Source organism: Uloborus diversus, chromosome 10, assembly GCF_026930045.1.
Source record: "Uloborus diversus isolate 005 chromosome 10, Udiv.v.3.1, whole genome shotgun sequence".
In the NCBI taxonomy this organism is placed as follows: Eukaryota; Metazoa; Arthropoda; class Arachnida; order Araneae; family Uloboridae; genus Uloborus; species Uloborus diversus.
In genome coordinates, this window is record NC_072740.1 from 62898615 (window position 1) to 62920148 (window position 21534).

Sequence of the window (21534 nt, forward strand, 5' to 3'; positions counted from 1 at the left end):
TAAGTCTTCATTTGTATATTTTTAAATTTCTTTACTGTTTCATTTATTCTTTTCAAGCAAAGTGATTTTAATAAGAAACAAATAATTATGTTGGGGTAAAACTTCTTGGGGTAAATTCTTTTTAAAAAGAAATCTTTTATTAAAAGATTTCAATAGTTACAGCTAATTGGTAAGCTACTTGTTCCCTTTCATCCTATTTTTTTTCTTTTTTTTCCATTATTTTTCTTTTTTCTAGTTCGTCTGAAAATAAAAAGTCTTAAAATGTTACTCCTCTGAATCTTCTCTCCTTCCGCCAAAAGCATTACGGAGCATCTCAAATTTCGTTTCCAGATCTTCAATTTCACAAATTTCCAGGGAAAGCCCCTGAGTACCAAACAACATCACTTGAAACTGCATTCGAAAATCACCTAAAATTGTGTTTTTGGAGCTTAAAATTTGAAAGATTGCTGGCCCTAATGTTACCAAATATAGTCTTACAATCGCGTTTTCAAAATTTCAATTTCAGAAAATATTCGGGCTAGAACCTCTGAACCGCCTTTCTTTAATATCATCGAAAAATAGGTTTTTCAAACACGACTTACGAAAAGTGAAGCCTCTGAACCTCTTCCCCTAATCTCATAGAATATTGCTTAAGTTTTTAGGACTTTAATTTTGAAATATTTTCTGGGGGGGGGGGGGAGCTCTAGAATCTCCTTTTTGTAAAAATCTTCAAGGTTGCTTACAATTGCGTTTTTGGAAGTTCAATTTCAAAAAATTGGAAGGGAGAGGAGGGGAATTGACTTCTATCTATTTTTCAAAAAAAATAGATATTCCATCCCTTGTTCTAACGTCAAGAAATATGGCCTATAATCACGTTTTAAGGCTTCAACTTCTACAAATTTCTACGGAGCCCCTTGTACTTTTTTCCCTTTAACACCACCAAGGACCGTCTAAAATTGAGTTTTTAAAATTATAAGTTTCAAAATTTTTTCTGGGAGAACCCCTGGACCCCCTTCTTTTTAAAAGAGATTTTTCTTTCAATGTACCCTGCTAAAACTATTTTCTAGTTGTGCCAGTGCTCCTGTTGTCATATTTTGACAGGCATCAAAGTTTTATTAATTATGCAACACTTAGAGATTAGATAAATATTCAAAGTGATGTAACTTCAAAGTTTAAAATATTTTTCTTTTCGAAAATGCATTATTAGCATATCAGAGGAGCTGCTGAACTCAAAATAATTTCGGAATATGAAGTAAAAATGTACACCGTATTCCAAAATTAATATTCACACATTATTTTTTGTATAAAATAAATTTCAAAGGTATTTTTTTTTTTCATTTTGTATTTGTCTACGAAACCTCCGTCCAGATGTTAACTATATTTTCCCTGAACGCCAGAGCATAGAGGTGCTTACAAGACATTTGCACGACGGCGCTGATCAGGCTTGGCGCGACCCTGCTTAGTACCCAAGGGGTTCGCCAACTTCTTTTGGAGTTTGGAAGGGGTTCGCATAGGAATCTTAAGCCATCAGCAAAATCACATAAAACTTTGCGCAATTCAACTTTTGTATTAGTTAACCCTATTGTCTTTTTCCTCATTGAGGAGGATATATTACTTGAATCACAGGGATGCATAATTACCAACATTTCTGTATTTTGCTCAAGAATTTGTTAGCCATTTTTTAGGAAAGATAAAATCTTCTGTTTTTTTTCCCTTTATCATCTAAGTAAGAATGCATGGGAGCAATTTAAAAGCCTGAACCGTTTTATTTCTGTTATGACATCATGACATTAATGAGAATTGCTGTATTGTAGTGAACTTCTCATCAGTCAGATCTTACTTTATTTTTCAAAGTGTTGTGTTGCAATAAATTTCTTCCCTTCCAAAGAATATCTCTTTACATAACATTCACCTGGGCTGCTGTTTATCCATAACTTTTGCTCACTGATTCAATGACATGTAGTTTTATCACTGCTGGTCTGTAGTTTTCATTCATTCCTTTATTTTACCTAATCACCACTTTTTTCACCAAACTTTACAGATAAGGCATTTCAAAGATAGTTTTCACTGTTGGCAAAAAATAAAAATTTCACATTCTGATGGTTTTTTGAAGAATGCAATTTATTTTGTTTTTCATTAAGCATTTCTTAAACGTATAGCATCAAGCAAAGAAACCTTGTGAGCTCAGTTGGTTAGAGCATAGTGCTAATAACATAGAGGTCAAAAGCTCAATCCTCTCATGGGCCAGAAAATGATGTTTTTGAATGAATTTTTTTCCTACAGTCAATTTTGATCCAAATTCCCAAGAATACATATAATTTAGCTCATCGCAGGATTCTGAACCACAATTGCCTCATTGCATTAAAATCAGAATAGAAAATATTTATTTTAACATGATAAATCCAGATAATATTTCTTTTTTTTTTCTTGTGATTTTTTCCTTATTATACTTCATAAAACCAAGTTTTTTTTCCACTGCCTTCTGAGAAACAATTCATATTTTTGTTGTTTCTCAAAAAAATGAACCTTAAAAAATTTAATTTTTAAATCACCGCTGTTGAGCAAGAAGGTTTCTCACGAGTCAACTAGTTTTTATTTTCTTCTGCATCTAATATATGGAAGAAAGTATTGGTTTTGTGCAAATTTTCAAATTTTGAATTTTGACGGATTCGAACATTTTGAGGTGTGCTGAGTCCATTTCGACCATTTTCGGAAAATGTCAGTGTGTGTGTGACCGTATGTGTGTGACCAGTTTTTGTGGCCGCTCTACAGCAAAAACTACCACAAGAAGTCAAACCAAATTTGGTACACTTATGTGCCCCTATGTGAACTTGTGCCCATTGGTTTTTGGCGCAAATTCTTCCTAGGTTGGGGGAGGGGGGAGCAATGGAACGTTTCTTGAGTTATGCGTGCATGCTTTTCCCCAGGAAGTAACTGGCAGAATCAAAAAAATTTGGTCCATACGTTGCCCTTAACATGTACAGGTGCTGATTCAATTTTGGTGTCAATAGCTCAAACAGGGACTGAGCTATAGAGCGTTTTTTGTCGTCACTTGTGTCTGCTATATCTCAAGAAATAATGAACAGAATCAAATGAAAAATTTATCAACAAGTATCCCTTACAGGTTACAAGAGCTGATTTTATTTTTGCGTCAAGAGCTGAAAAGGGGGTGGTGCAATCGAAAGTTCTTTCTTTTTCATTGCTAATGCTATATCTTCAAAATGTAATGCTACGTTCTGGATGAAATTTAAAATAAATGTGAACCTATATGTAAATAAACGTTGATTCAATTTTGGCGCCAATCGTTCCAAAGGTGCTGATTTTTTTTCTTTGCGAATAAAAATAGTTTTATTAATGCAATAATAAGAAACATAAAACGTAACAGACTGTCGTCTGCGTATTTCTAGTGATTTTAATTACTGTATGGAAATGATCAGAAATATTATCTCAATGATTTAAAATTTTTAACTGTTGCCGTCTTATGTTTGTTAACTAATAAAGTTTAATTAATTCAAGCAAGGCTTTTGAAATAACTTTCAATTTTCGCTCTTTGCTTTGCTTTTGCTATTATTCAAAAATTGGGATGGTCCTCAAGTTTTTTTGTGTGCATAATTTTATTTTTTCTGGGAATATTGTTTTCTCTTCAAGCATGGGGAGAGGTCAGAATTTATAAGAAATATATAGAAGAAAGTTTCATGATGGTCACAACATACTAGTTTGAATTAGATTTTAAATTGTTTTAGATATCCTTACTGCCATATTATATTCTTCTTTAAAAATGGTAGATTGGAAATGTAACAAAAGGTTCCCATGGACCCTTGAAAATTCTCAAAAACTTCTTTAATTTTATTTTGTCAACTAGGAGACTTGGAAAAATATTTTATTTTTCTGAGTTCTTGGAAAGTAATGCAAAATAAATGGAAAAACTAATTCTTTTTCCTGCTTGTCAACTTTTGTGTATTACAGTAGAATCTTCAAAATCTGAGTCTCAAAAATCCGAGGTTCCATTTAATTTGAGGTCAATTAAGGCCGGAAAAAGTTGATTTTTTTAAAATAATTTGTATTTACGCCATCATAAATTTGTGAAAACATCATTTAACTTTGTGCAAAGGTGATATAATTTCAGGTTCTACCATTTGCCAGTAAGTTCAGGTTCTACCATTTGCCAATAGAACTAATCGTAAAAAGTTTCAGCACTAGTGTATGTGCAAAAATGGCAACTAAACCATTTCAATTACTCTATGTCTCATATATTGATTTACACTGCTTTTGCTCTCAACGGCTCATGTATTTGTTAATGTAGTGATGTAATACACAAAAAATACTCATGTGCTTATGATATTCAGATTTTATCTTCAAATGTACTCTAGTAAACTACTATTTTTTAATTGGTATTAAAGAGAACAAAATTTCTTTCTTTTTTCTTGAAAGGGGGGGAGGGGTATAAGGTTTGTGCAACTATTTTATTTGCTATTGATTCATGCTTTGTATTCAATGTGCAAAATAATCTGAAAACTAGACCTCCTCTTTAGTAATTCTTCTCAGCTAAGATAATTAATCACATCCTAATAAAAATGATGTAAATGAAGGAAGTAGCTTTGTTCACCTAAACTGTTATTCTATACCTTAAACTTTTTTTTCTAATTCACTTTTTTTATATTCTTGTAAAAACTGATGAAACAGTATTTTACTTTATTTCAACTCCAAAAATAGTAAAATTTGCATTTTTGTTGACAAATATAATATTTAAAAAATCATTCTTTTACAGAGGAATACGGTTTCTCCAGATACTGCGCATGCTTCATGTTGACCGCCAGGGTGGAACATGGCGTCTACTTGGGTCTGTTGTCTTTGTCCATAGACAGGTAATAATTTGAAAGTAATGTTTTTTCAACTGCAAAAATTTGGTTGTAGGAAGGGAGTAAACATACGCACTTGTTCTTGCTGGGATATTTAATTATCATATGTGAAACAAATATATACGAAACCATACATGAAAGAGACCATATTTCAGAATATTTTCAGAGTTTTCGTATCTCCTAAATTTGTTTTGAGAGCCCACTTTCCAGATGATCTTAAAACTTTTCCACTTTACAGTAATGTGCTGATTTCAATAAAACTTTTTCATAGCTTAAATTTGCATTCAGTCCTTGGTTGGGGAACCGCTCTCACAATTGCAGTATTAGTCAGAACTTGGACCTTGTGAGATTTTCTTTCAATTTCACTTCATACAACTGATGGTAAATTCAGTTGATGAAATGAATTGGCCCTTACTTAAAACCTCTACCCTTACTTTCTCTTTCCCTTCATTGAAAAAATAAACTTTAGATTCCATAGCAAATTTTCTTTAACTCCACCTTTACTTAAAATAACGAAACGTTTTAGTTAAAATATCCTCAAAAATAAGAAAAGTATTGTATTGAATGACAAAAGATTTTGTAAAGCGCAATTTTTTGTTATTTTTCCAAAAAAAAGGGGGGGGGACAATATAATATTGGCCCTTTTTGAAGATGCTTTTTTGTGGTACAAAACTTTTGAATTTGCTCGCTGCCATTCATGGCCCCCACACTTGTTACACAAGACTCTCTTGCCAGATTATGCTGCAAGCCCCTTTCTAGTTTTGTTAAACTTTGAAATATGCATGTAAAAACAAGTTTTATCCCAATTTTATTAAATCCCAGGCCCTATTGCTGTTGTGGTCCCTAACCTCCCCCATATGGAAACCATACTTTAAAAAAGGGCAAAGCACCTAAACTATTCGTCTTTGTGGATAATCTGTTTGACTCTGGTTGATATTCATAGCAAAAACAAAAATAATAACATCTTGAGCGACTTTGATATAATCTTTTTAATTTTACTACAATTTTAAAAAACTACTTTCTTGGTTTTTGTCAAAAACTTATTTTTCCAAGACTTTACTGTGGAAATGAATTTAATACATTTTTTTCTTTATTCTCTTGCTATTTTCTGAAAATCAACAGAATGAGAATTCTTACTGTAAGGAAAAACCTTTTCCAAATAATTATATAAAATCGCGTTCTAGAAGAGATTTTTGTGTAAATGAAAACAAATTTTGTAAAATAATATTTTTTTGAAAAGGTGGTTTAGCACAGTGTTTTGATTATTTTGTGTTTTGATAGTGTCAGTGAATAAAACTATTGTACTAATGATTTAATTCTCTCCTTAGGAACTGATAACAACTTTGTACATAGGATTTTTAGGTTTGATTTTCTCTTCATATTTTATGTATTTGGCTGAAAAAGAAGATGTAGGTATTGTAGGAAAATCGGATTTTACTAGCTACGCTGATGCCTTATGGTGGGGAGTAGTAAGTTTTACTATTTTATCACAGTTAATTGCTTTTTAATGCAGTCTTTTATGTTTTGCTTTTGTATTTGAACTGGTTGCTTATTTTAGTTTGCATTTATTTCAATCATTTATGTTTTGCTTTTTAAAGAAGTGCCAAGATTATCTAAAACTATCTACATGAAATGTTTAATGTTTTTAGTTATGAGTTAATGTTAACTTCAGTTATGAGAAAATCAACTTAAATATTATTTGAATTTATTGTTGTTGATCAGACACATCAACTTTCAAAATTAAAGTATCTTATGTTTTTATAACAACCAATGATGCATTTGCAGTTACATCTTCTTGTTTTAATCTCTTTATATATATAGTTCCACATTTCAATTTTATTTAATTTGATTTTTGATAGTTTAAGAACATTGGCATTTCTCTTACATTTTCTTTTATTTTGATGTATTTTTTTCCACAAAAAAGCACATCTTAATCTTTCAGGCATCTGTGTGCAGTATGAACTAATTTGGTCATCAATAATGCTCATTATGATTAAATTATCTCTTAACCAGCTGAATGTTTTCTCCTGCTTCTACTTTAAATGTGTAAGTGAATGCATACTTAGTACATATATTTATTTATTTATAAAACTATGTGTCAGCTGTATAAATTTTTGTTTGCTTGCATGAAAGGAATGTTCTAAAAAATCAATCTGTAAAGAATTTAACTTTACTTTTTATTTTGCATGTTACTTTGTTCCTTGGAGTATTGTCATTATCTGGTGAATTTATGTATAATCTTATGCTTCCTAGAAAATGTTTTGTGACAGTTTTGTTATTTGAGATAGATGAAATAGGAAATATTTAATGTTGCTTGTAGAAAGTGTTTTTTGAATAAAGTAATACTTTGCTGTAACAATATCCGTTACTACTACAAATCTTTTCAATAATATTATTTTTTAGTCTGTATGAACTGTATGAAATATATTGTAAATTGCCCTTCAGTTTAATTATATGCTTTACAGTTCTAAAACAGTGCAAAATTATATCTTTTCTCACAAATAGTTATTTCCTGTCCTTCTTCAACAATAAAATTAATGCAGTTTTAAATGCTGGAAAAGAATATATATATATATATATATATATATATATATATATATATATATATATATATATATATATATGTACACTTTTTTCTGTTGCATTCAAATTCTCTTAGGTGATGAGTAATGAAGTTTGTATTTATTTATTTTTTTGAAGAAAATGTTGAACTTCTCACCCTCCCAAAGCGATTTCTTTTTCATGTACTTCACAATGCCATCTGTTATGTTTTCTAGAAATTCATCAATGCCCTTATATATCCTTTCTCTTCACCTGTCCGATTGTTTGTTCTCCTTATATATTAGAAATAAGGTATTATGATATTTGCTTCATGCTAGTACTTAGACATTTTTCTCGAGTTTTGATAGATCAAACCTGCAAAAATAAACTCTTACTAATTGTGAGGGTACGAAGAGGAAAACTAGGACTTCCTTTCATGTTTTCATACTGTGTTAGTTAATGTTAAGATTAAAAAAGAGAGGAGAAGCAAATAAATGTTTTGGTTTTATTTCAAAAAACATTTTTTTTTTCTTTGAGGCACAAAAATTTTACAGCTTTTTTTATTTCCTGCATATTTTAATACGATTTCCGAGTTTGGCTTTTTTATTGTGTCATAAATATGTCAAACCAGCAGAAATGATCTTTGAATCAAAATTGTATTGCCTTTCAATCTTTACTAATAATAAAGCTCAAAATTTGTCTGGATATTTGGATCTCTGTGAGGCGCATAGTGCCTAAACTGTTCTGCCAATTTTCAGGAAATTTGGCACATAGTTTGTAGCATGTTGGTGTGCACCTCGAAGCAATTTTTTCAAAAATTCGATTTTGTTCTTTTTCTATTACATTTTTTAGAAAATTTTACTGAGCAAATTATCATAACGTGGACTATCACAACTTACCATAACTTGGTGAATGAGAAAATTATCATAACGTGGACTAGCACAACTTACCATTACATTTTGAACGAGAAAATTATCATAACGTGGAAAATGGGCGAGCAAACGAACATGGCAAATTGAAGAGGAATTCATCATCCATTATTTGTAAATATACAAGCTAACCTCTAACAAGATGATCTCTTAATTTTCTACTATGGGCATAGCTGTGTGGGTACTGCTAATAAAACAATATTTGTCTTATTAACAATTATTGAATTACTTCTCCAAAGCAGAGATATAATGCTTCTTCAAGCATATTTCACACATTTGAAATTTAAAATATACCTCAAAAATTAGTTTTGCTTGTTTTCCTGCTAGGTATTTGACATAAAACTTAAGCATTGTGGGGGAAAAGACAAATAAATCATTATATTTGAATGTTTTGTCACATTTTGAAATACCAAGAGTCAAGCATTCTAAATGTTGAAAATCAAAATTGTACACATCTTTTCTTTCTCAACCAACTTCCATTTCATCCTTAGAAAATAAGATTTTTTCTAGATTGTATTTTGTGAAACATAGTATATTTTTTAATGCCATGCTTTGTCATGAATGCATATTATTAAAAAAAAGCAATAATTTAATATTTTAACTTTTCAGTTAGATTCAAGTCTACAAACCATGATTTCTATGCTAATTGGAATTCAAATTAAATTTCTTTAATAAATCCTTCTTATATATTTCGTTAAATACAAACAGAACAGCTGATCTGTAGCTGATGAAAAGATTATATCTGCAGTTTCATGGGTCTGGTCAGGAAATTTGGGTCCTTTACAGGTCCCGATCAACCAAAATGGACCTTTCACAAAAATCTAATCAACCAACCCGACTTTTCTCAATTTATTCATTGAAAGAGCTAATCTGACTTTTAAAGTGACTTAAATTGAAAAATATTACAAATTTTATACCAGCTTTTCAATATTTTTGCTTTTACGGTAAGATGTTTTCTCGCTAGTTTGGAATAATGTTACATGGGTTTTGAACTTTTGATGCTAAGCTAAATAAATACAAATTTTTGTTTATTGCAACATATAAACAGTCAAAATAGTGTTTCTAAACATTCCTAATTGAATGTATTGAGAAAATGTAAAATTAGTAGTAGATGAGAGAGGTTATAATTGTAACATGGGATTCACATTATGAATTTTCAATAATTAAATTAGGCTTAGTGCAGGTGTGGTTCTATTCCAATTGTACACACATACGTTCAAAAATTTTTTCCTTACTCCAAATTTTCGGTGACTATGTATATAATTATTAATGATATTCATCGTATAGACTTGTTGAAATGCCATTCCAAAAGGTATTTTACTTTAAGAAATTCTTTTCTTTGCCGTTTTTATACTTTTGAAGCTTTTATTTAAAAAGAAGCGATATCTTTGCATCTGAAATGAAATTTAATTTTTTTAATGTTTAAGATGCTTACTATGCTTTATGAGAAGGCAAATAAATCAAATTTTCATTTTTATTAAAATCAAAATATTAAATTTTTAAAGTGAAACTTGGTATTTTGGTATGACAGTCAAAAGGTTAAAATTTGATTTTGCTGGTTCTTCTTTACCTATCATGTCCATAGTAATTGACATAATGATTATAGAGCTTTAAAATGGAATTTAAAAAATTACAAAAATAGATTCTTTTATATGCTGCTAATTCATTTTTATGCTATACCTTGTTTACTATATCTTGTTAAGACTGAATCAAACAAAATCTCATTTTATTTATATTAAAATCATTGGATTGAAATTTTTTTAACAAAACTCCTTGCTCTTTGAGAGTGTCAAATATAAAAATGTTAAATGCTGAACTGCAGGCTGAATTTCATATATATTTTTTACATACATGTATAACATCTCTAGTCAATATTTCACTTTTTTTATTAATAAGCAGGTGAAATCTTTGGATCAGTTCATATTGTATTGAATAGAAGATTTATGTATTTCATCTACTAGTTAGAATCTTTTTTATATGTTTAGTAGCAAGTGCAATTTTCAGTACTTTAAAAATACTTGCCTGGGAGAAACAAAATCTGTTGTGAGACTTTTGCTTTAACCTTTGAATACTTTTTTAGGGATAGTTAGTATAATATCAGCTCACATAAGTAACTTTATGACTCATTAGCAACTTAATCAAACATATGCAAACTATTTTGACTGAGAAACTATTTGAAGATAAGAAATGTGTCTTCAAATACAAATACAACAACCAGCAACAGGCTCTGGGCCCAGCTAGGCTGGTCCTAGTCAGTTTATTAGTCCTCAATGAAGTTCAATGGCCCTCTTAAAGCTGACCACCCTCTTGCTCATTACTGCCTCTTCTGGTAAGCTGTTCCAAGTAAACACAACTCTACTAAAGCAGTAATTTTTCCAAATTTCCAGGTGAGCCTCAGATTTGAATAGCTTAAAACAATGGCCCCTTGTCTTGTTTTCCATGCAAAAATTTAACCCATCAACATCTTTTATTTTGATGAATTTAAACAACTATATCATGCCCCTTCTGACTACATATTAAGCCTTTTAAGTCTGGTATAATCTAAATCTGAAAGTTCCGTTACTACTCCCCTTTCTCTGTTAATCAAGAGCAATTAATGTATGTATGCATCAGAATATCAATATTTAAGATGTATCAAAGGACTTAGTTAAAAGAATGACCCCACCCCCCCTCATTTTCTCTTTAAAACTTCGAGATATTTTTTATAAAATCCCACTTTTATGCCCTAAATATATATTTTCCCCCATTGTTTATATTATGACTCCAAAGAAACATCTTGGCGAAATGAGCCAAATATGTCTCCCCTTATAGTATTTTCCTTAACTTCTGAGTTGAAACTTAAAATGCAAAAATTTTAGAAGCATGTTGAGTGGTGTATTGATATTGGTACATCAGGGATAACCTATCCCCCCAAGTACAATGGTGCACCCGAGCCCTCCAAACCCTCCCCCTCCCCCCCCCCCCCCCCAAAAAAAAAAATCTTAAAAATGTGAAAGGTGTGATTTTCACAATGAACCCTCCCCCACCTTAGATACATTACTAATATATGTAAAGACTCTGAAATTTCCAATTATTTGGTTTTTCACAAAAAAAGGACATAGTGAAAAATCCTGGAAAGACTCTTGAATTTATTTGAGGCCTATAGTAAACCAGAGCTTACAAAACCTTCACAGTTTTGACTTGGAAGATTGTTTTTACTTAAAACCTACACTTCTCTAGTTTTGAATCATTCTGATAAACAAAATTACTTATTAACCAAATTATTAGGCTGAATTTTTTTTTTTTTTACTTGTAGTAAGTAATAATATAACTCTGCATAATGAAATTAATAATTTAAAGTTATCAATAATCTTTTGAGCTTCTCCAGTTTCCATTTTTTTATTTATGATAATAAGTTTGAAAGCTAAAAAATAATCGAGATTGTTGCCTACTGAATTGGTCAAAACATTCAGTAGGTGAAAACATCTGTATCCAAAAGTTCATTCTCTAGTTCTTCAGCAGCTAAACTAAATGTTTCAATGTTGAAAGATCAATAAAATTAGTTTTAATAATCATAGCCATTTAGGTTGTATTAAGAAGATTAAAAGTAGTTTGAATAATTTGTAAAGCAATTTTGGTGCATGCTAACAAGAAACTGCTATTACATATTTTAAGCAATAAAAACTTTTTTTAATAATGAAAGACACATATTGCCTTTGTCTTCTTATTTTTTCTTCTCTTTTGACTTCTGTAACAATCTTCTTGGATTGTTTATCTATTTATTTACTGGCATCTGTTCAGTCTAGTGAACTTTTTTAGTGAATTTGCTTGTTTTTTTTACAGGTTAGTTCTTTTAATCATATTTTAAGACTCTTGGGAGAGGATGTAAATTTTTGATCCTTCCCACTTGTAATTCTGATAGAGCCTTGTGGAGTAAGGTATGGTCTTGACCATGGCCGGCTCTAGTAGCTCTGCCGCCCTAGGCGATTTTGAAGAGTGCCGCTCCCCCATTGAATGATAATAATAATACCGTATTTTCGGGAATAAGCACCGCACCCGGTGTAAGCACCGCATCTTCCATAAGCGTGCACCCAGCATTAAACAACTTAAAAACACAATTAGTAGTAAAGAAAGCTGGATTAAATGTAAATAAAAAGTATTTTTTCATTTCTCGTTAGTATTTTTAATTAACAATAATAAAATATTTTCAAAAATCCCCATTTTGCACTTTTGCCTTCGGCATCCCTCGATTGGCCATCACTTTCCATGGTTAATTTATCCGATTTCCAACGGCAAACGCATCTCTCGTCAATGCCAAACTCTGGCAGCAAAGCGATTTCCAATTGCTTCTGCACCTTAAACTTAAGGGCTGCAGTATAACTTTTCAATTGCTTAGGAGCCATTTCAAAAGCAACTCTGAACAAATTCCGGAAAAAAAGATAAGCCAAGAACGCACGAACGACAGCAAAAAATGCAACACGACGATGTGAGTGAATAATAAAATTAGAGCTAGGAGACAAGTTTCCCATTAGGTTGCTTGACCAAGCAACCCATTTTTGTGAGGGAGGTGGTAAATTCCCTTTACAAACCTGGGCATCCATACCTCTCTCTCACTAGTACTTTTGCTGCCCCCTCTATCTGACCCCTTCGCTCTGACGCGATAAGGCTTGCATGCCCACGTGTATCAGCATTTCTCTCCTCAGTGAAACGTGCAATTGCCGACTCACCTTTCCTTCCCCCTCTTTGCTTTACTTGTCACCCAAGGTTGAAGGATTTCCCGACCCCTTCGCTCCGCCGCGATAAGGCTTGCTCGCCCACGTAGATCAGCGTTTCTCTCCTCAGTGAAACACGTGCAATCGCTGACTCACCTTCCCTCCCCCTCTTTGCTTTACTTGTCGCCCAAGGTCGAAGGATTTCCTGTCCCTTCGCTCCGACGCGATAGCAGTCTGCTTGCTCGCGCACGTGGATCAGCATTTCTCTCCTTAGTGAAACACGTGCAATCGCTGACTCACCTTCCCTCTCCCCTCTTTGTTTTACTTGTCGCCCAAGGGCGAAGGATTTCGCAAAATGAAAGCAAGCGATGTGGTGCCATCTGTTAGAAACATTTTCAACTTTTTTTTAAACTTAAAAAAAAAACACTGTACCCGCCGCACCCGTTATATGCGCCGCACCGGCAATTTTTTTACTTTTTTTCTTGTATGCGCCGCGGCGCTTATTCCCGAAAATACGGTAATAGTGATTTAGAGCAATAATATATTAATAAAATAAAAATAATAGCAAAGTGCTTAAAATAAAAGTGAGTTTTTAGTTAAATTCCAAACTGGGTTTTATATATCCAAGCACTGTACACACTTTAAATTTAGTTTTTTAACATTAAAGTAGTGCATCTTATGGAACTGAAACAGATATTAATATTTTCAAAAGACTTTTAAATCACGCAATTAGCCTCCTGTAAAATTAAATTGAATTTCTAGTTAAATTCCGAACTATGTTTTGCATATTCAAGCACTGGTACATACGCTAAATTATTATTTTATTTTTTTGCATTGAAGCAGTGAACCTTATGGCTCTGGAACAGACATTCATGGAACAAAAAAAAATGTTTCAACTTCGAAATTTGTTGCCCCTAAAATCTGCCGCCCTAGGCAGCTGCCTAGGTCCCCTACCCCAGGAGCCAGGCCTGGTCTTGCCTCTGAAGACACACTATTACCTTGCCTCTTGTGCATTAGCATTCTATGTTCTTAGTTTGAATTTTGATATTTGTAATTTGCATTTTTATAGTATTTCATTATATTGATATTTGTCCTTCCAATCCTGATCATCAATAGAAAGTTAAAATGTCAGCTGTTTTGTAAGTCTAAAATATAATTAATTTTTTTCAATAGTGAGAAAAATTATTAATACAGAAAATTTTTACAGAACTGAAAAAAATATTTACTATTGCAGGGTTTGTTTTCAAATCCTGTAATAAAATGTTATTGTTTCGAATTCATTACTTCCTTTTTTCTTTTAAATGAGTGAGTTTGAAACTGCAAACTTATTAACAGTAGAAAAAATATTATCTGGTACTCAGTGAAGGAATAAAATCGGATATGATTCCTAAACTTGCTCTGCTTCAGCAGATGTAACTTTCCTAGCATCTTTGATAAATTCATTTCTTCATCTTCAGAACTTTCTTTGTCATTTTCTAAGTTATGATTGTTGGCACTAAGACTGTACACTATCTGTTTCGGTTAATGCATAACAAGTAAAAATACTGTCATCTGCAGTAAAAAGATCTTTTTAAGTTTATGCTTTAAACTAGGGGTGCGACATCGATGTCGATGTTTTGGAAACATCGTTGTTTTTGTTCAAATATCGATGTTTTTAACATCGATGTTTTACTTTCGATGTTTTCTGAACATCGATGTTTTGGTTTCGATGTTTTTTCGATGTTGATGTTTTTGTATTATAATTGAAAATTATAGTAAAATTTGTTTCAGTTTTCTCGCTAGGTAATTAAGTTTACTTATGGTACGGCTGCAAAAATTTCATTTATTTGCACACATTTAAAAAGATCAATTTTTCTGTGTAAAGAATGCTTTTTTGGGAAGATCACTACAAGATGGTAAAAGATAACTGGAGGGTAAGGAAGAGGTCAAAGCTATTGGAAGAACTCGACACTGGTAGTCTGTTGCCAGAACTTACAGCCGATTCTAAGGCTCCAATTCTTAAACTAAAGGAGAATCCTATATATTACTATGGTGAATATTATAACTATAAAAATTCAGAACTGTTAAAAGTTGTGTCGAAGTATTTGATAGTGATGGCGACTTTTGTTTCATCGGGAAAGAGTTTTTTCTCTGGCTTGTGCAATAGTCAGCGAAAAGAGAAATGCGCTTAAACACCAAATATTGGGGGTTACTTATCGTCTGCCTAGGAGCAAATACAAACTAACATTTTAGGGGGTTCATGCTAAAGAGTGACCCTCCCCCCTCCTCCATGAATAAACTTATGGTTTATGGTACGAAAAATTTTTGAAACTGCTTAGGTGTTTAAAAAATACCATATCGGTCAGGAATATGGCACCTAATAGGACAAAAACCTCACGAATAAATTTAATAAACAATTTAAAGAAGTAGTATTTCAAGTATTTACTTTAAAAAATAATTCAAAAACTGAAATCATTTACATTTTATCCATAAAGTGTTTGAATTCAATGCGAACGGATAATATTGTCGACGTTTTGGGGGGGGGGGTCATGACCCCTATGACCCTCCCCTTGTATCCACCACTGCCTAAGTGGGCACCCCTGTGACAATCTATGTATAATGAGGTTATGCGCTAACACGACACTCAAATTTTACATTTCTTGCACGATAATAAATCCTAAACACTGATTTAAACTACTAAACTATTTACAGCACATTTAAAAATAAACTCAGTACGACTAAAAGCTGAAACATCTAAAGGTTACAACAGAAAAAAATTCTAATCTGTAGAGACTTTACATTAAAAAAAAAAAGAGAAAAATAAAAACCATTTACGGACTCGAGTGTTTTATCGATTGAAGCAATGCCTGAAGCTTTGGATATGGTTTTACAAAAACTATCGTTGATTAAATTTGTTGCTTATGGAAAGCAAACGGGCGTCAGACACTTCTTTGTTACTTTTCATTATACTGGATCCTGAACCCAGCGCCACAGACTAACTGTCTCAAGAAAAACTTTTTTTACTGTCTACATATTTTAAATACATATGCTATAAATGGAAAAGTGACAGTTAATACCCCCCCCCCCCAAAAAAAAAATCGAGAACTATTTACCGTTTCTTACTATGGCTTCGGTCCGGATTCTTTTTCTTTTTTTTTTCAAGCAGTCATTTTCACTTCTCAAATGTAATGAGCCTTGAAACAGTGTAAGAAGTATTTTCGCAGATTTTTATAGAAGTAGGGGGTCATGACCCCCCTTCCTCCTTGTATACACTTCTTATGGTTTCAATCAAGTTTTCATTTTTTCGAGGAAACATTCAAATACTGTTGCGAGTTGGGGGAGGGGTGTTATGACCCCCTCGTATCCGCCACTGCGTCTACCCCCAACAAGCCTTCCCTCAATTACTGTTTAATTATATACCACTAACAGTACAAACCATATGTCTTGCTTTTAATAATAATTGTCAGAATTTTGTACTTTTAATATAATTTGCACAACTCTTTCTCATCATACAACTGACTGTAAGTGCTATGATATTTTTTTTTTGCAGATTTAACTAATATGTATTAACTGTTGCATGTCTTATTATCATTTTTTGTCTTATTATAATACCAAGATGTTGCGAAATTATTCCTATTAAATTGTATTCATGATTCGCAGTTCAGTAGTTTCAATAGGTTCGTATTCTTTTGTATTGCTTAAATTAGACGCAATGCCAAAAGAATTCCCTGATCCATTAAGAAACATTTGTTAGAGATTATCATCTATGTAAGTTTGTAGTGTAGTATATTAAAAAATGTATGTTTAATATTGACAAAAGATCAATGTTTTAAAACATCGATGTTCGGAAACATCGATGTTTTTTGGTCGATGTATCAATACCATCGATGTTTTAATTTCCAACATCGATGTTCTGAAACATCGATGTTTGCTATCGATGTCGCACCTCTACTTTAAACTCCAGAAGTATTTCTTTTATCAAGTTCCAAAAGCTATACAACTAATGGTTTTGCAAAGTTGAATAATTTCTTTGGAGCAGATTTTTGAAAAATCACCAATTTGTTGAAACAAGATTTTAAAAATATTAAGCAATTAAAACAGAACTGATCTTTGATTTTATTGTAACAAATATTTGTTTTATTGGTATTTGCTGTAATGATATTTTTACTGTAGGCTGCAAATGAATTAGCATAAATATTAGTAGTTCAGGAAGTTTTTGGATGTTATTTGATAGTAGCATCTGTGGGATAATGTATGTGTAGAGAAAGCTTGGAATGTTTTGGAAGATAGCCTTTCATTTGAATAAATGTAAATATTCCTTTTACTTGTTGTACATCATAGAAAGAGAACATGTAATGTGCATGCTGGTTTTTCAATATTTTCCATATGCATGTAATCTTACCTGAACAATGTCTGAGACAAATTTTTTGTTCAGTAATTTACTTTAATTAATGCTGATTTAACTGGTTTAACATGTTCATGTTACATATATTTACATCATTAATGCCAGTTTGATTATACATATTTTTAATTTATGTACTTATCTTTTAGATAACTGTTACTACTATTGGTTATGGTGATACTGTACCTAAAACCTGGATGGGGAAAATTGTAGCATCCTGTTTTTCAGTCTTTGCTATTTCCTTTTTTGCATTACCAGCTGTAAGTGTTGTTTTCTAAATATATATTAACACTGCTTAAATTGATTCTTTAGATCCATAAAAAATGCCCACCGTAAAAGTGCCAACATGCTTGTAGAATATGTAATTAAAATGTCTAAAGTTGCAGAAAAATTAAAAAAAAAAAATTATAAAGATTTTTAAATTTAAAAATGATTTTTTAGTTCCTGCTTTTGCAAAAACAGCTTTTCTATTCATCTGTCTTGTGTTCAAATGGATTCCTTATATTTCAAAGCTTCTAAATTTTGAATTGATAAAATGGTCCTCCATAACCCAAAAAGACTTGTCTGTGTTCTTTTTATAATTTGTGCTTTAAACTTAATTTTCTTTTTTTTTTTTTTGAAACTTTTTGGCTCGAAGGAAATAATTTATACTTTTGGTATGCATTATGAAATTTAAATTTTCGGTTTTTCTGTAACCAACAAGATTCCGTATGAGAAAAAAAGAGGTCTGCAATTATCTTCGTTATTATTTAAACCTTTATAAATGTAGCTTCCTAAAACTTGAATAACAAACTAAAAATGCTTACTGGAATAAATCTCAAACTTTGTACTCAAAAAGTTTTTAGTGAAAAATTATCACTCATATAAATGTTCAAACTATGTTTTTTTTTGGTCATACTAGAGTAAGTGTATATCTATTATAAAAGCAGAACATTTCTTTACATTAAAACCTTTTTATAAACGAGTTCTTAAGAAATCAACAGATCCCCCCCCCCCTAAAAAGAGAGAGAGGAGAGAAAAACCTCCTAAAACAACCCTCAAAAAATTTCAATGGCAACCTGCACCATAAACCTCCATTGGCACCCCTAAAATTCAGAATGTTATTGTGTAAAAAAATATTGTATAAAACTCAGAATACATATCTTAAAAAGAAATGTTTCATTTCTGTTCCATAATACCTCAACTTATTATTATTTTTACTTCCTTTTACATAGTAAAGGAAGTATTGTATTTGTGAAAAAAATGTCACTCAAAAATCGGCCTTAATTTTCATTTTGCTCGCCCACGAATGAATATTGAGCTTTTTTCAACCCGACCACACGTCGATATGTGCCTAAGAACGTATAGCCACACAAAATATCCATTTTGACAATCTCCGAGTTAATTACAACGAGTTTTCTTGTGACGTCCGTATGTACGTATGTATGTGCGTATGTATCTCGTATAACTCAAGAATGGTATGTCCTAGAAAGTTGAAATTTAGTACATAGACCCTTAGTGGGGTCTAGTTGTGCACCTCCATTTTTGGTTGCATTTGGATGTTCCAAAGGGGGTCTTTTACACCTTTTTGGGGGGAAACCATTGTTAATTTTAATGCAAACTCAAGTGGTTTTATAATTTGGCAAACACATGGCGATGTATAGCCAAACTTTTGGTAGCCAAGTTTTGTCTCCAACTTGGTAACAAATTTAGTGGAGTTTTTTAACTTCTTTTTACAAAAAAGAAAGTATTGTACTCGCGAAAAACTTTTCACCCAAAAATCAGCCTTAATTTCCATTTTGCTCACCCCGAAATGAATGTTGAGTTTTTTTTCAACCCGACCACACGTGGATATATGCCTAGGAACGTACAGACACCCGAAATATCCATTTCGACGATCTCCGAGTTAATTACAATGAGTTTTCTCATGACGTCTGTATGTACGTATGTATGTGCACATGTGTGTATGTATGTCGCATAACTCAAAAACAAAATGTCCTAGATAATTGAAATGTGGTACGTAGACTCCTAGTGGGGCCTAGTTGTGCACCTTCCTTTTTGGTTGCATTTGGATGCTCCAAAGGGAGTCTTTTGCCCCTTTTGGGGGGAAATCATTGTTAATTTCGATGTAAACTCAAGTGGTTTTATAATTTGGCGAACACTTGGCGATATATCGCCAGTCTTTTGGTCGCCAAGTTCTGTCGCCAAGTTGGCGACAAATTTGGGGGATTTTTTTTTTTAATCTGGTTTTGATTTGGCCACTGTTGGTGATATTTAGAGAATAAACTGTTGAATCATATTAAAACTGCCAATAATGAGAAAATGACATTGAATTGGAGTAAAAGGAAGTCATGTAATGCGCACATCAGCTCGTTTTTTTCAAAAATCTGGTTTCAATTTTGCCATTATTGGCAATATTTAAAGAGTTAACCATTGGATCACATTAAAATTGCTAATGTTAGGAAAATTAATCTGTATAAAACGGTTTTTTTTTCTTCGGTTTGCAACAAACTTGGGGTGAAAAATTTAAAGTAATTCTTTGCTTGCTCCTAGTCTGAGGCACTATTATCATTAATTTAGCGTAAAAGGAAGTCATGTGATGCCCACATCAGCTCGTTTTTTTTTTAAAAATAGAATATTCATATTTTTGAAATCTTCAAAGGTAAATAAGAGCAAAACGTTTCAGCTTTTAGTAGTGAAGTGAGCTTATGATTTTACTAAATGGAAAAATTAAAAAATGTTCTAATGTATTTAAGTAGAAAAATTGATAAAATGTACTAATTGTCAAAAAAAGTAAATGTTCTCATAGTATGGAATAGTTGTTTGATTTATTTCAACTTTCAAAAGTAAAATATAATTCTAATTAAAATAGATCATTTTTTTCTGCTCTTAGAGTGTACTTTCCCCTGAGCCTTAAATGTTAAAAGTGATTTGAATCATAAATTTAAAATTGTTTATCTTTCCTTACTTCCAATATATATATATATATATATATATATATATATATATATATATATATATATATATATATATATATATATATATATATAAACATCAATAAACAACAAGCAGACAAGGTTACAAAACAGATAAATGATATAGATGAAGCCAGAACTCATCAGCAGTGGAAGCTTCATCCTATGGTCAAAAGAACAAAAAATTATACTAAAACAAAATGAAGGATGTCCAGGTCCGAAAAAGCTAACATTCAGGAATACATTGGGCTAAAAGCACCACATGTAAAAAATTAATGCAAATTTCTGGAACTGAGACCTAAATCTATACACTGGGATTTTGTCTCAGGCATTAGAAGCCAAAGGGTATTAATAATGACCCTCCACTGTACCGCCAGCAAAAATCAAAAGTTTTACCTATGTGTCCGGGTGCGAACTAAATTCCGTGATCATCATGTCAGTATTCATGCCAGTCGATAAAAGCAAAACAAAACCATTCAAAATCAATAAAAAGTAAATAAAGATTATCTGTTAAAATCAGGTCCATAATTCATACAGCATTGACTGAAAAACCAATTTCCAAAGACATCATCAGTTGAAGTCTGCATGTGTGGTTTCCTCCAGAAAATTCATAAAAGTGAATAGTTAGACAGTTACAGTGAAGCAAAATGTTGATTAAAGGCTATAATGTTAGAGGAAATGTTTTTTTACGAGAATATTTGGGAAATTGTTTTCAAGTAATTTATTTTAAAGTAGATTCATTTTCGCTATTTAACAATTGTCCTTAAAAGTAGTTACTTACTTTTAGTATGTTACATTTTTGCATTGCCTAAGATTGTAATAATTTGATATCTGTTTTAAAATAGGGTATTTTAGGTTCTGGATTTGCTTTAAAAGTTCAGCAAAAGCAGCGTCAGAAGCATTTTAATCGACAAATTCCTGCTGCTGCAACATTGATCCAGGTAAATTCATTCAGATAAAGTACCTGTTTAAAAGGATAACTGTGTCTTAATTGTAGTTTTTAAATGCACCAACTATTGAATGAAGAACAATACAAAACAATTCATTGACAATGCAGCAGCATTCAAAAATTTCTGTCATAAAAATTTACTTTAAAAAATCACGGATATCCACTAACATGAGTGTGGTTAAGAAGTTATAAACATTTGTGACTTAATTATTAATTGATCAATACCTTAAATATTTGATTAATACTGTAAT

At 31.7% G+C, this 21534-nt stretch overlaps 1 protein-coding gene across 1 annotated transcript in view; it reads left to right on the forward strand.

Annotated features, from left to right (window-relative positions):
• The window catches only part of LOC129231025 (potassium voltage-gated channel subfamily KQT member 1-like), a 63372-nt gene that overhangs the window by 16350 nt on the left and 25488 nt on the right, over positions 1–21534 (forward strand). Inside the window, exons 6-9 of the mRNA XM_054865272.1 lie at positions 4748–4844; positions 6167–6307; positions 17530–17640; positions 21180–21275. Coding sequence (XP_054721247.1) covers positions 4748–4844; positions 6167–6307; positions 17530–17640; positions 21180–21275 — 445 coding nt within the window. The remainder of the gene's footprint in view (positions 1–4747; positions 4845–6166; positions 6308–17529; positions 17641–21179; positions 21276–21534) is intronic.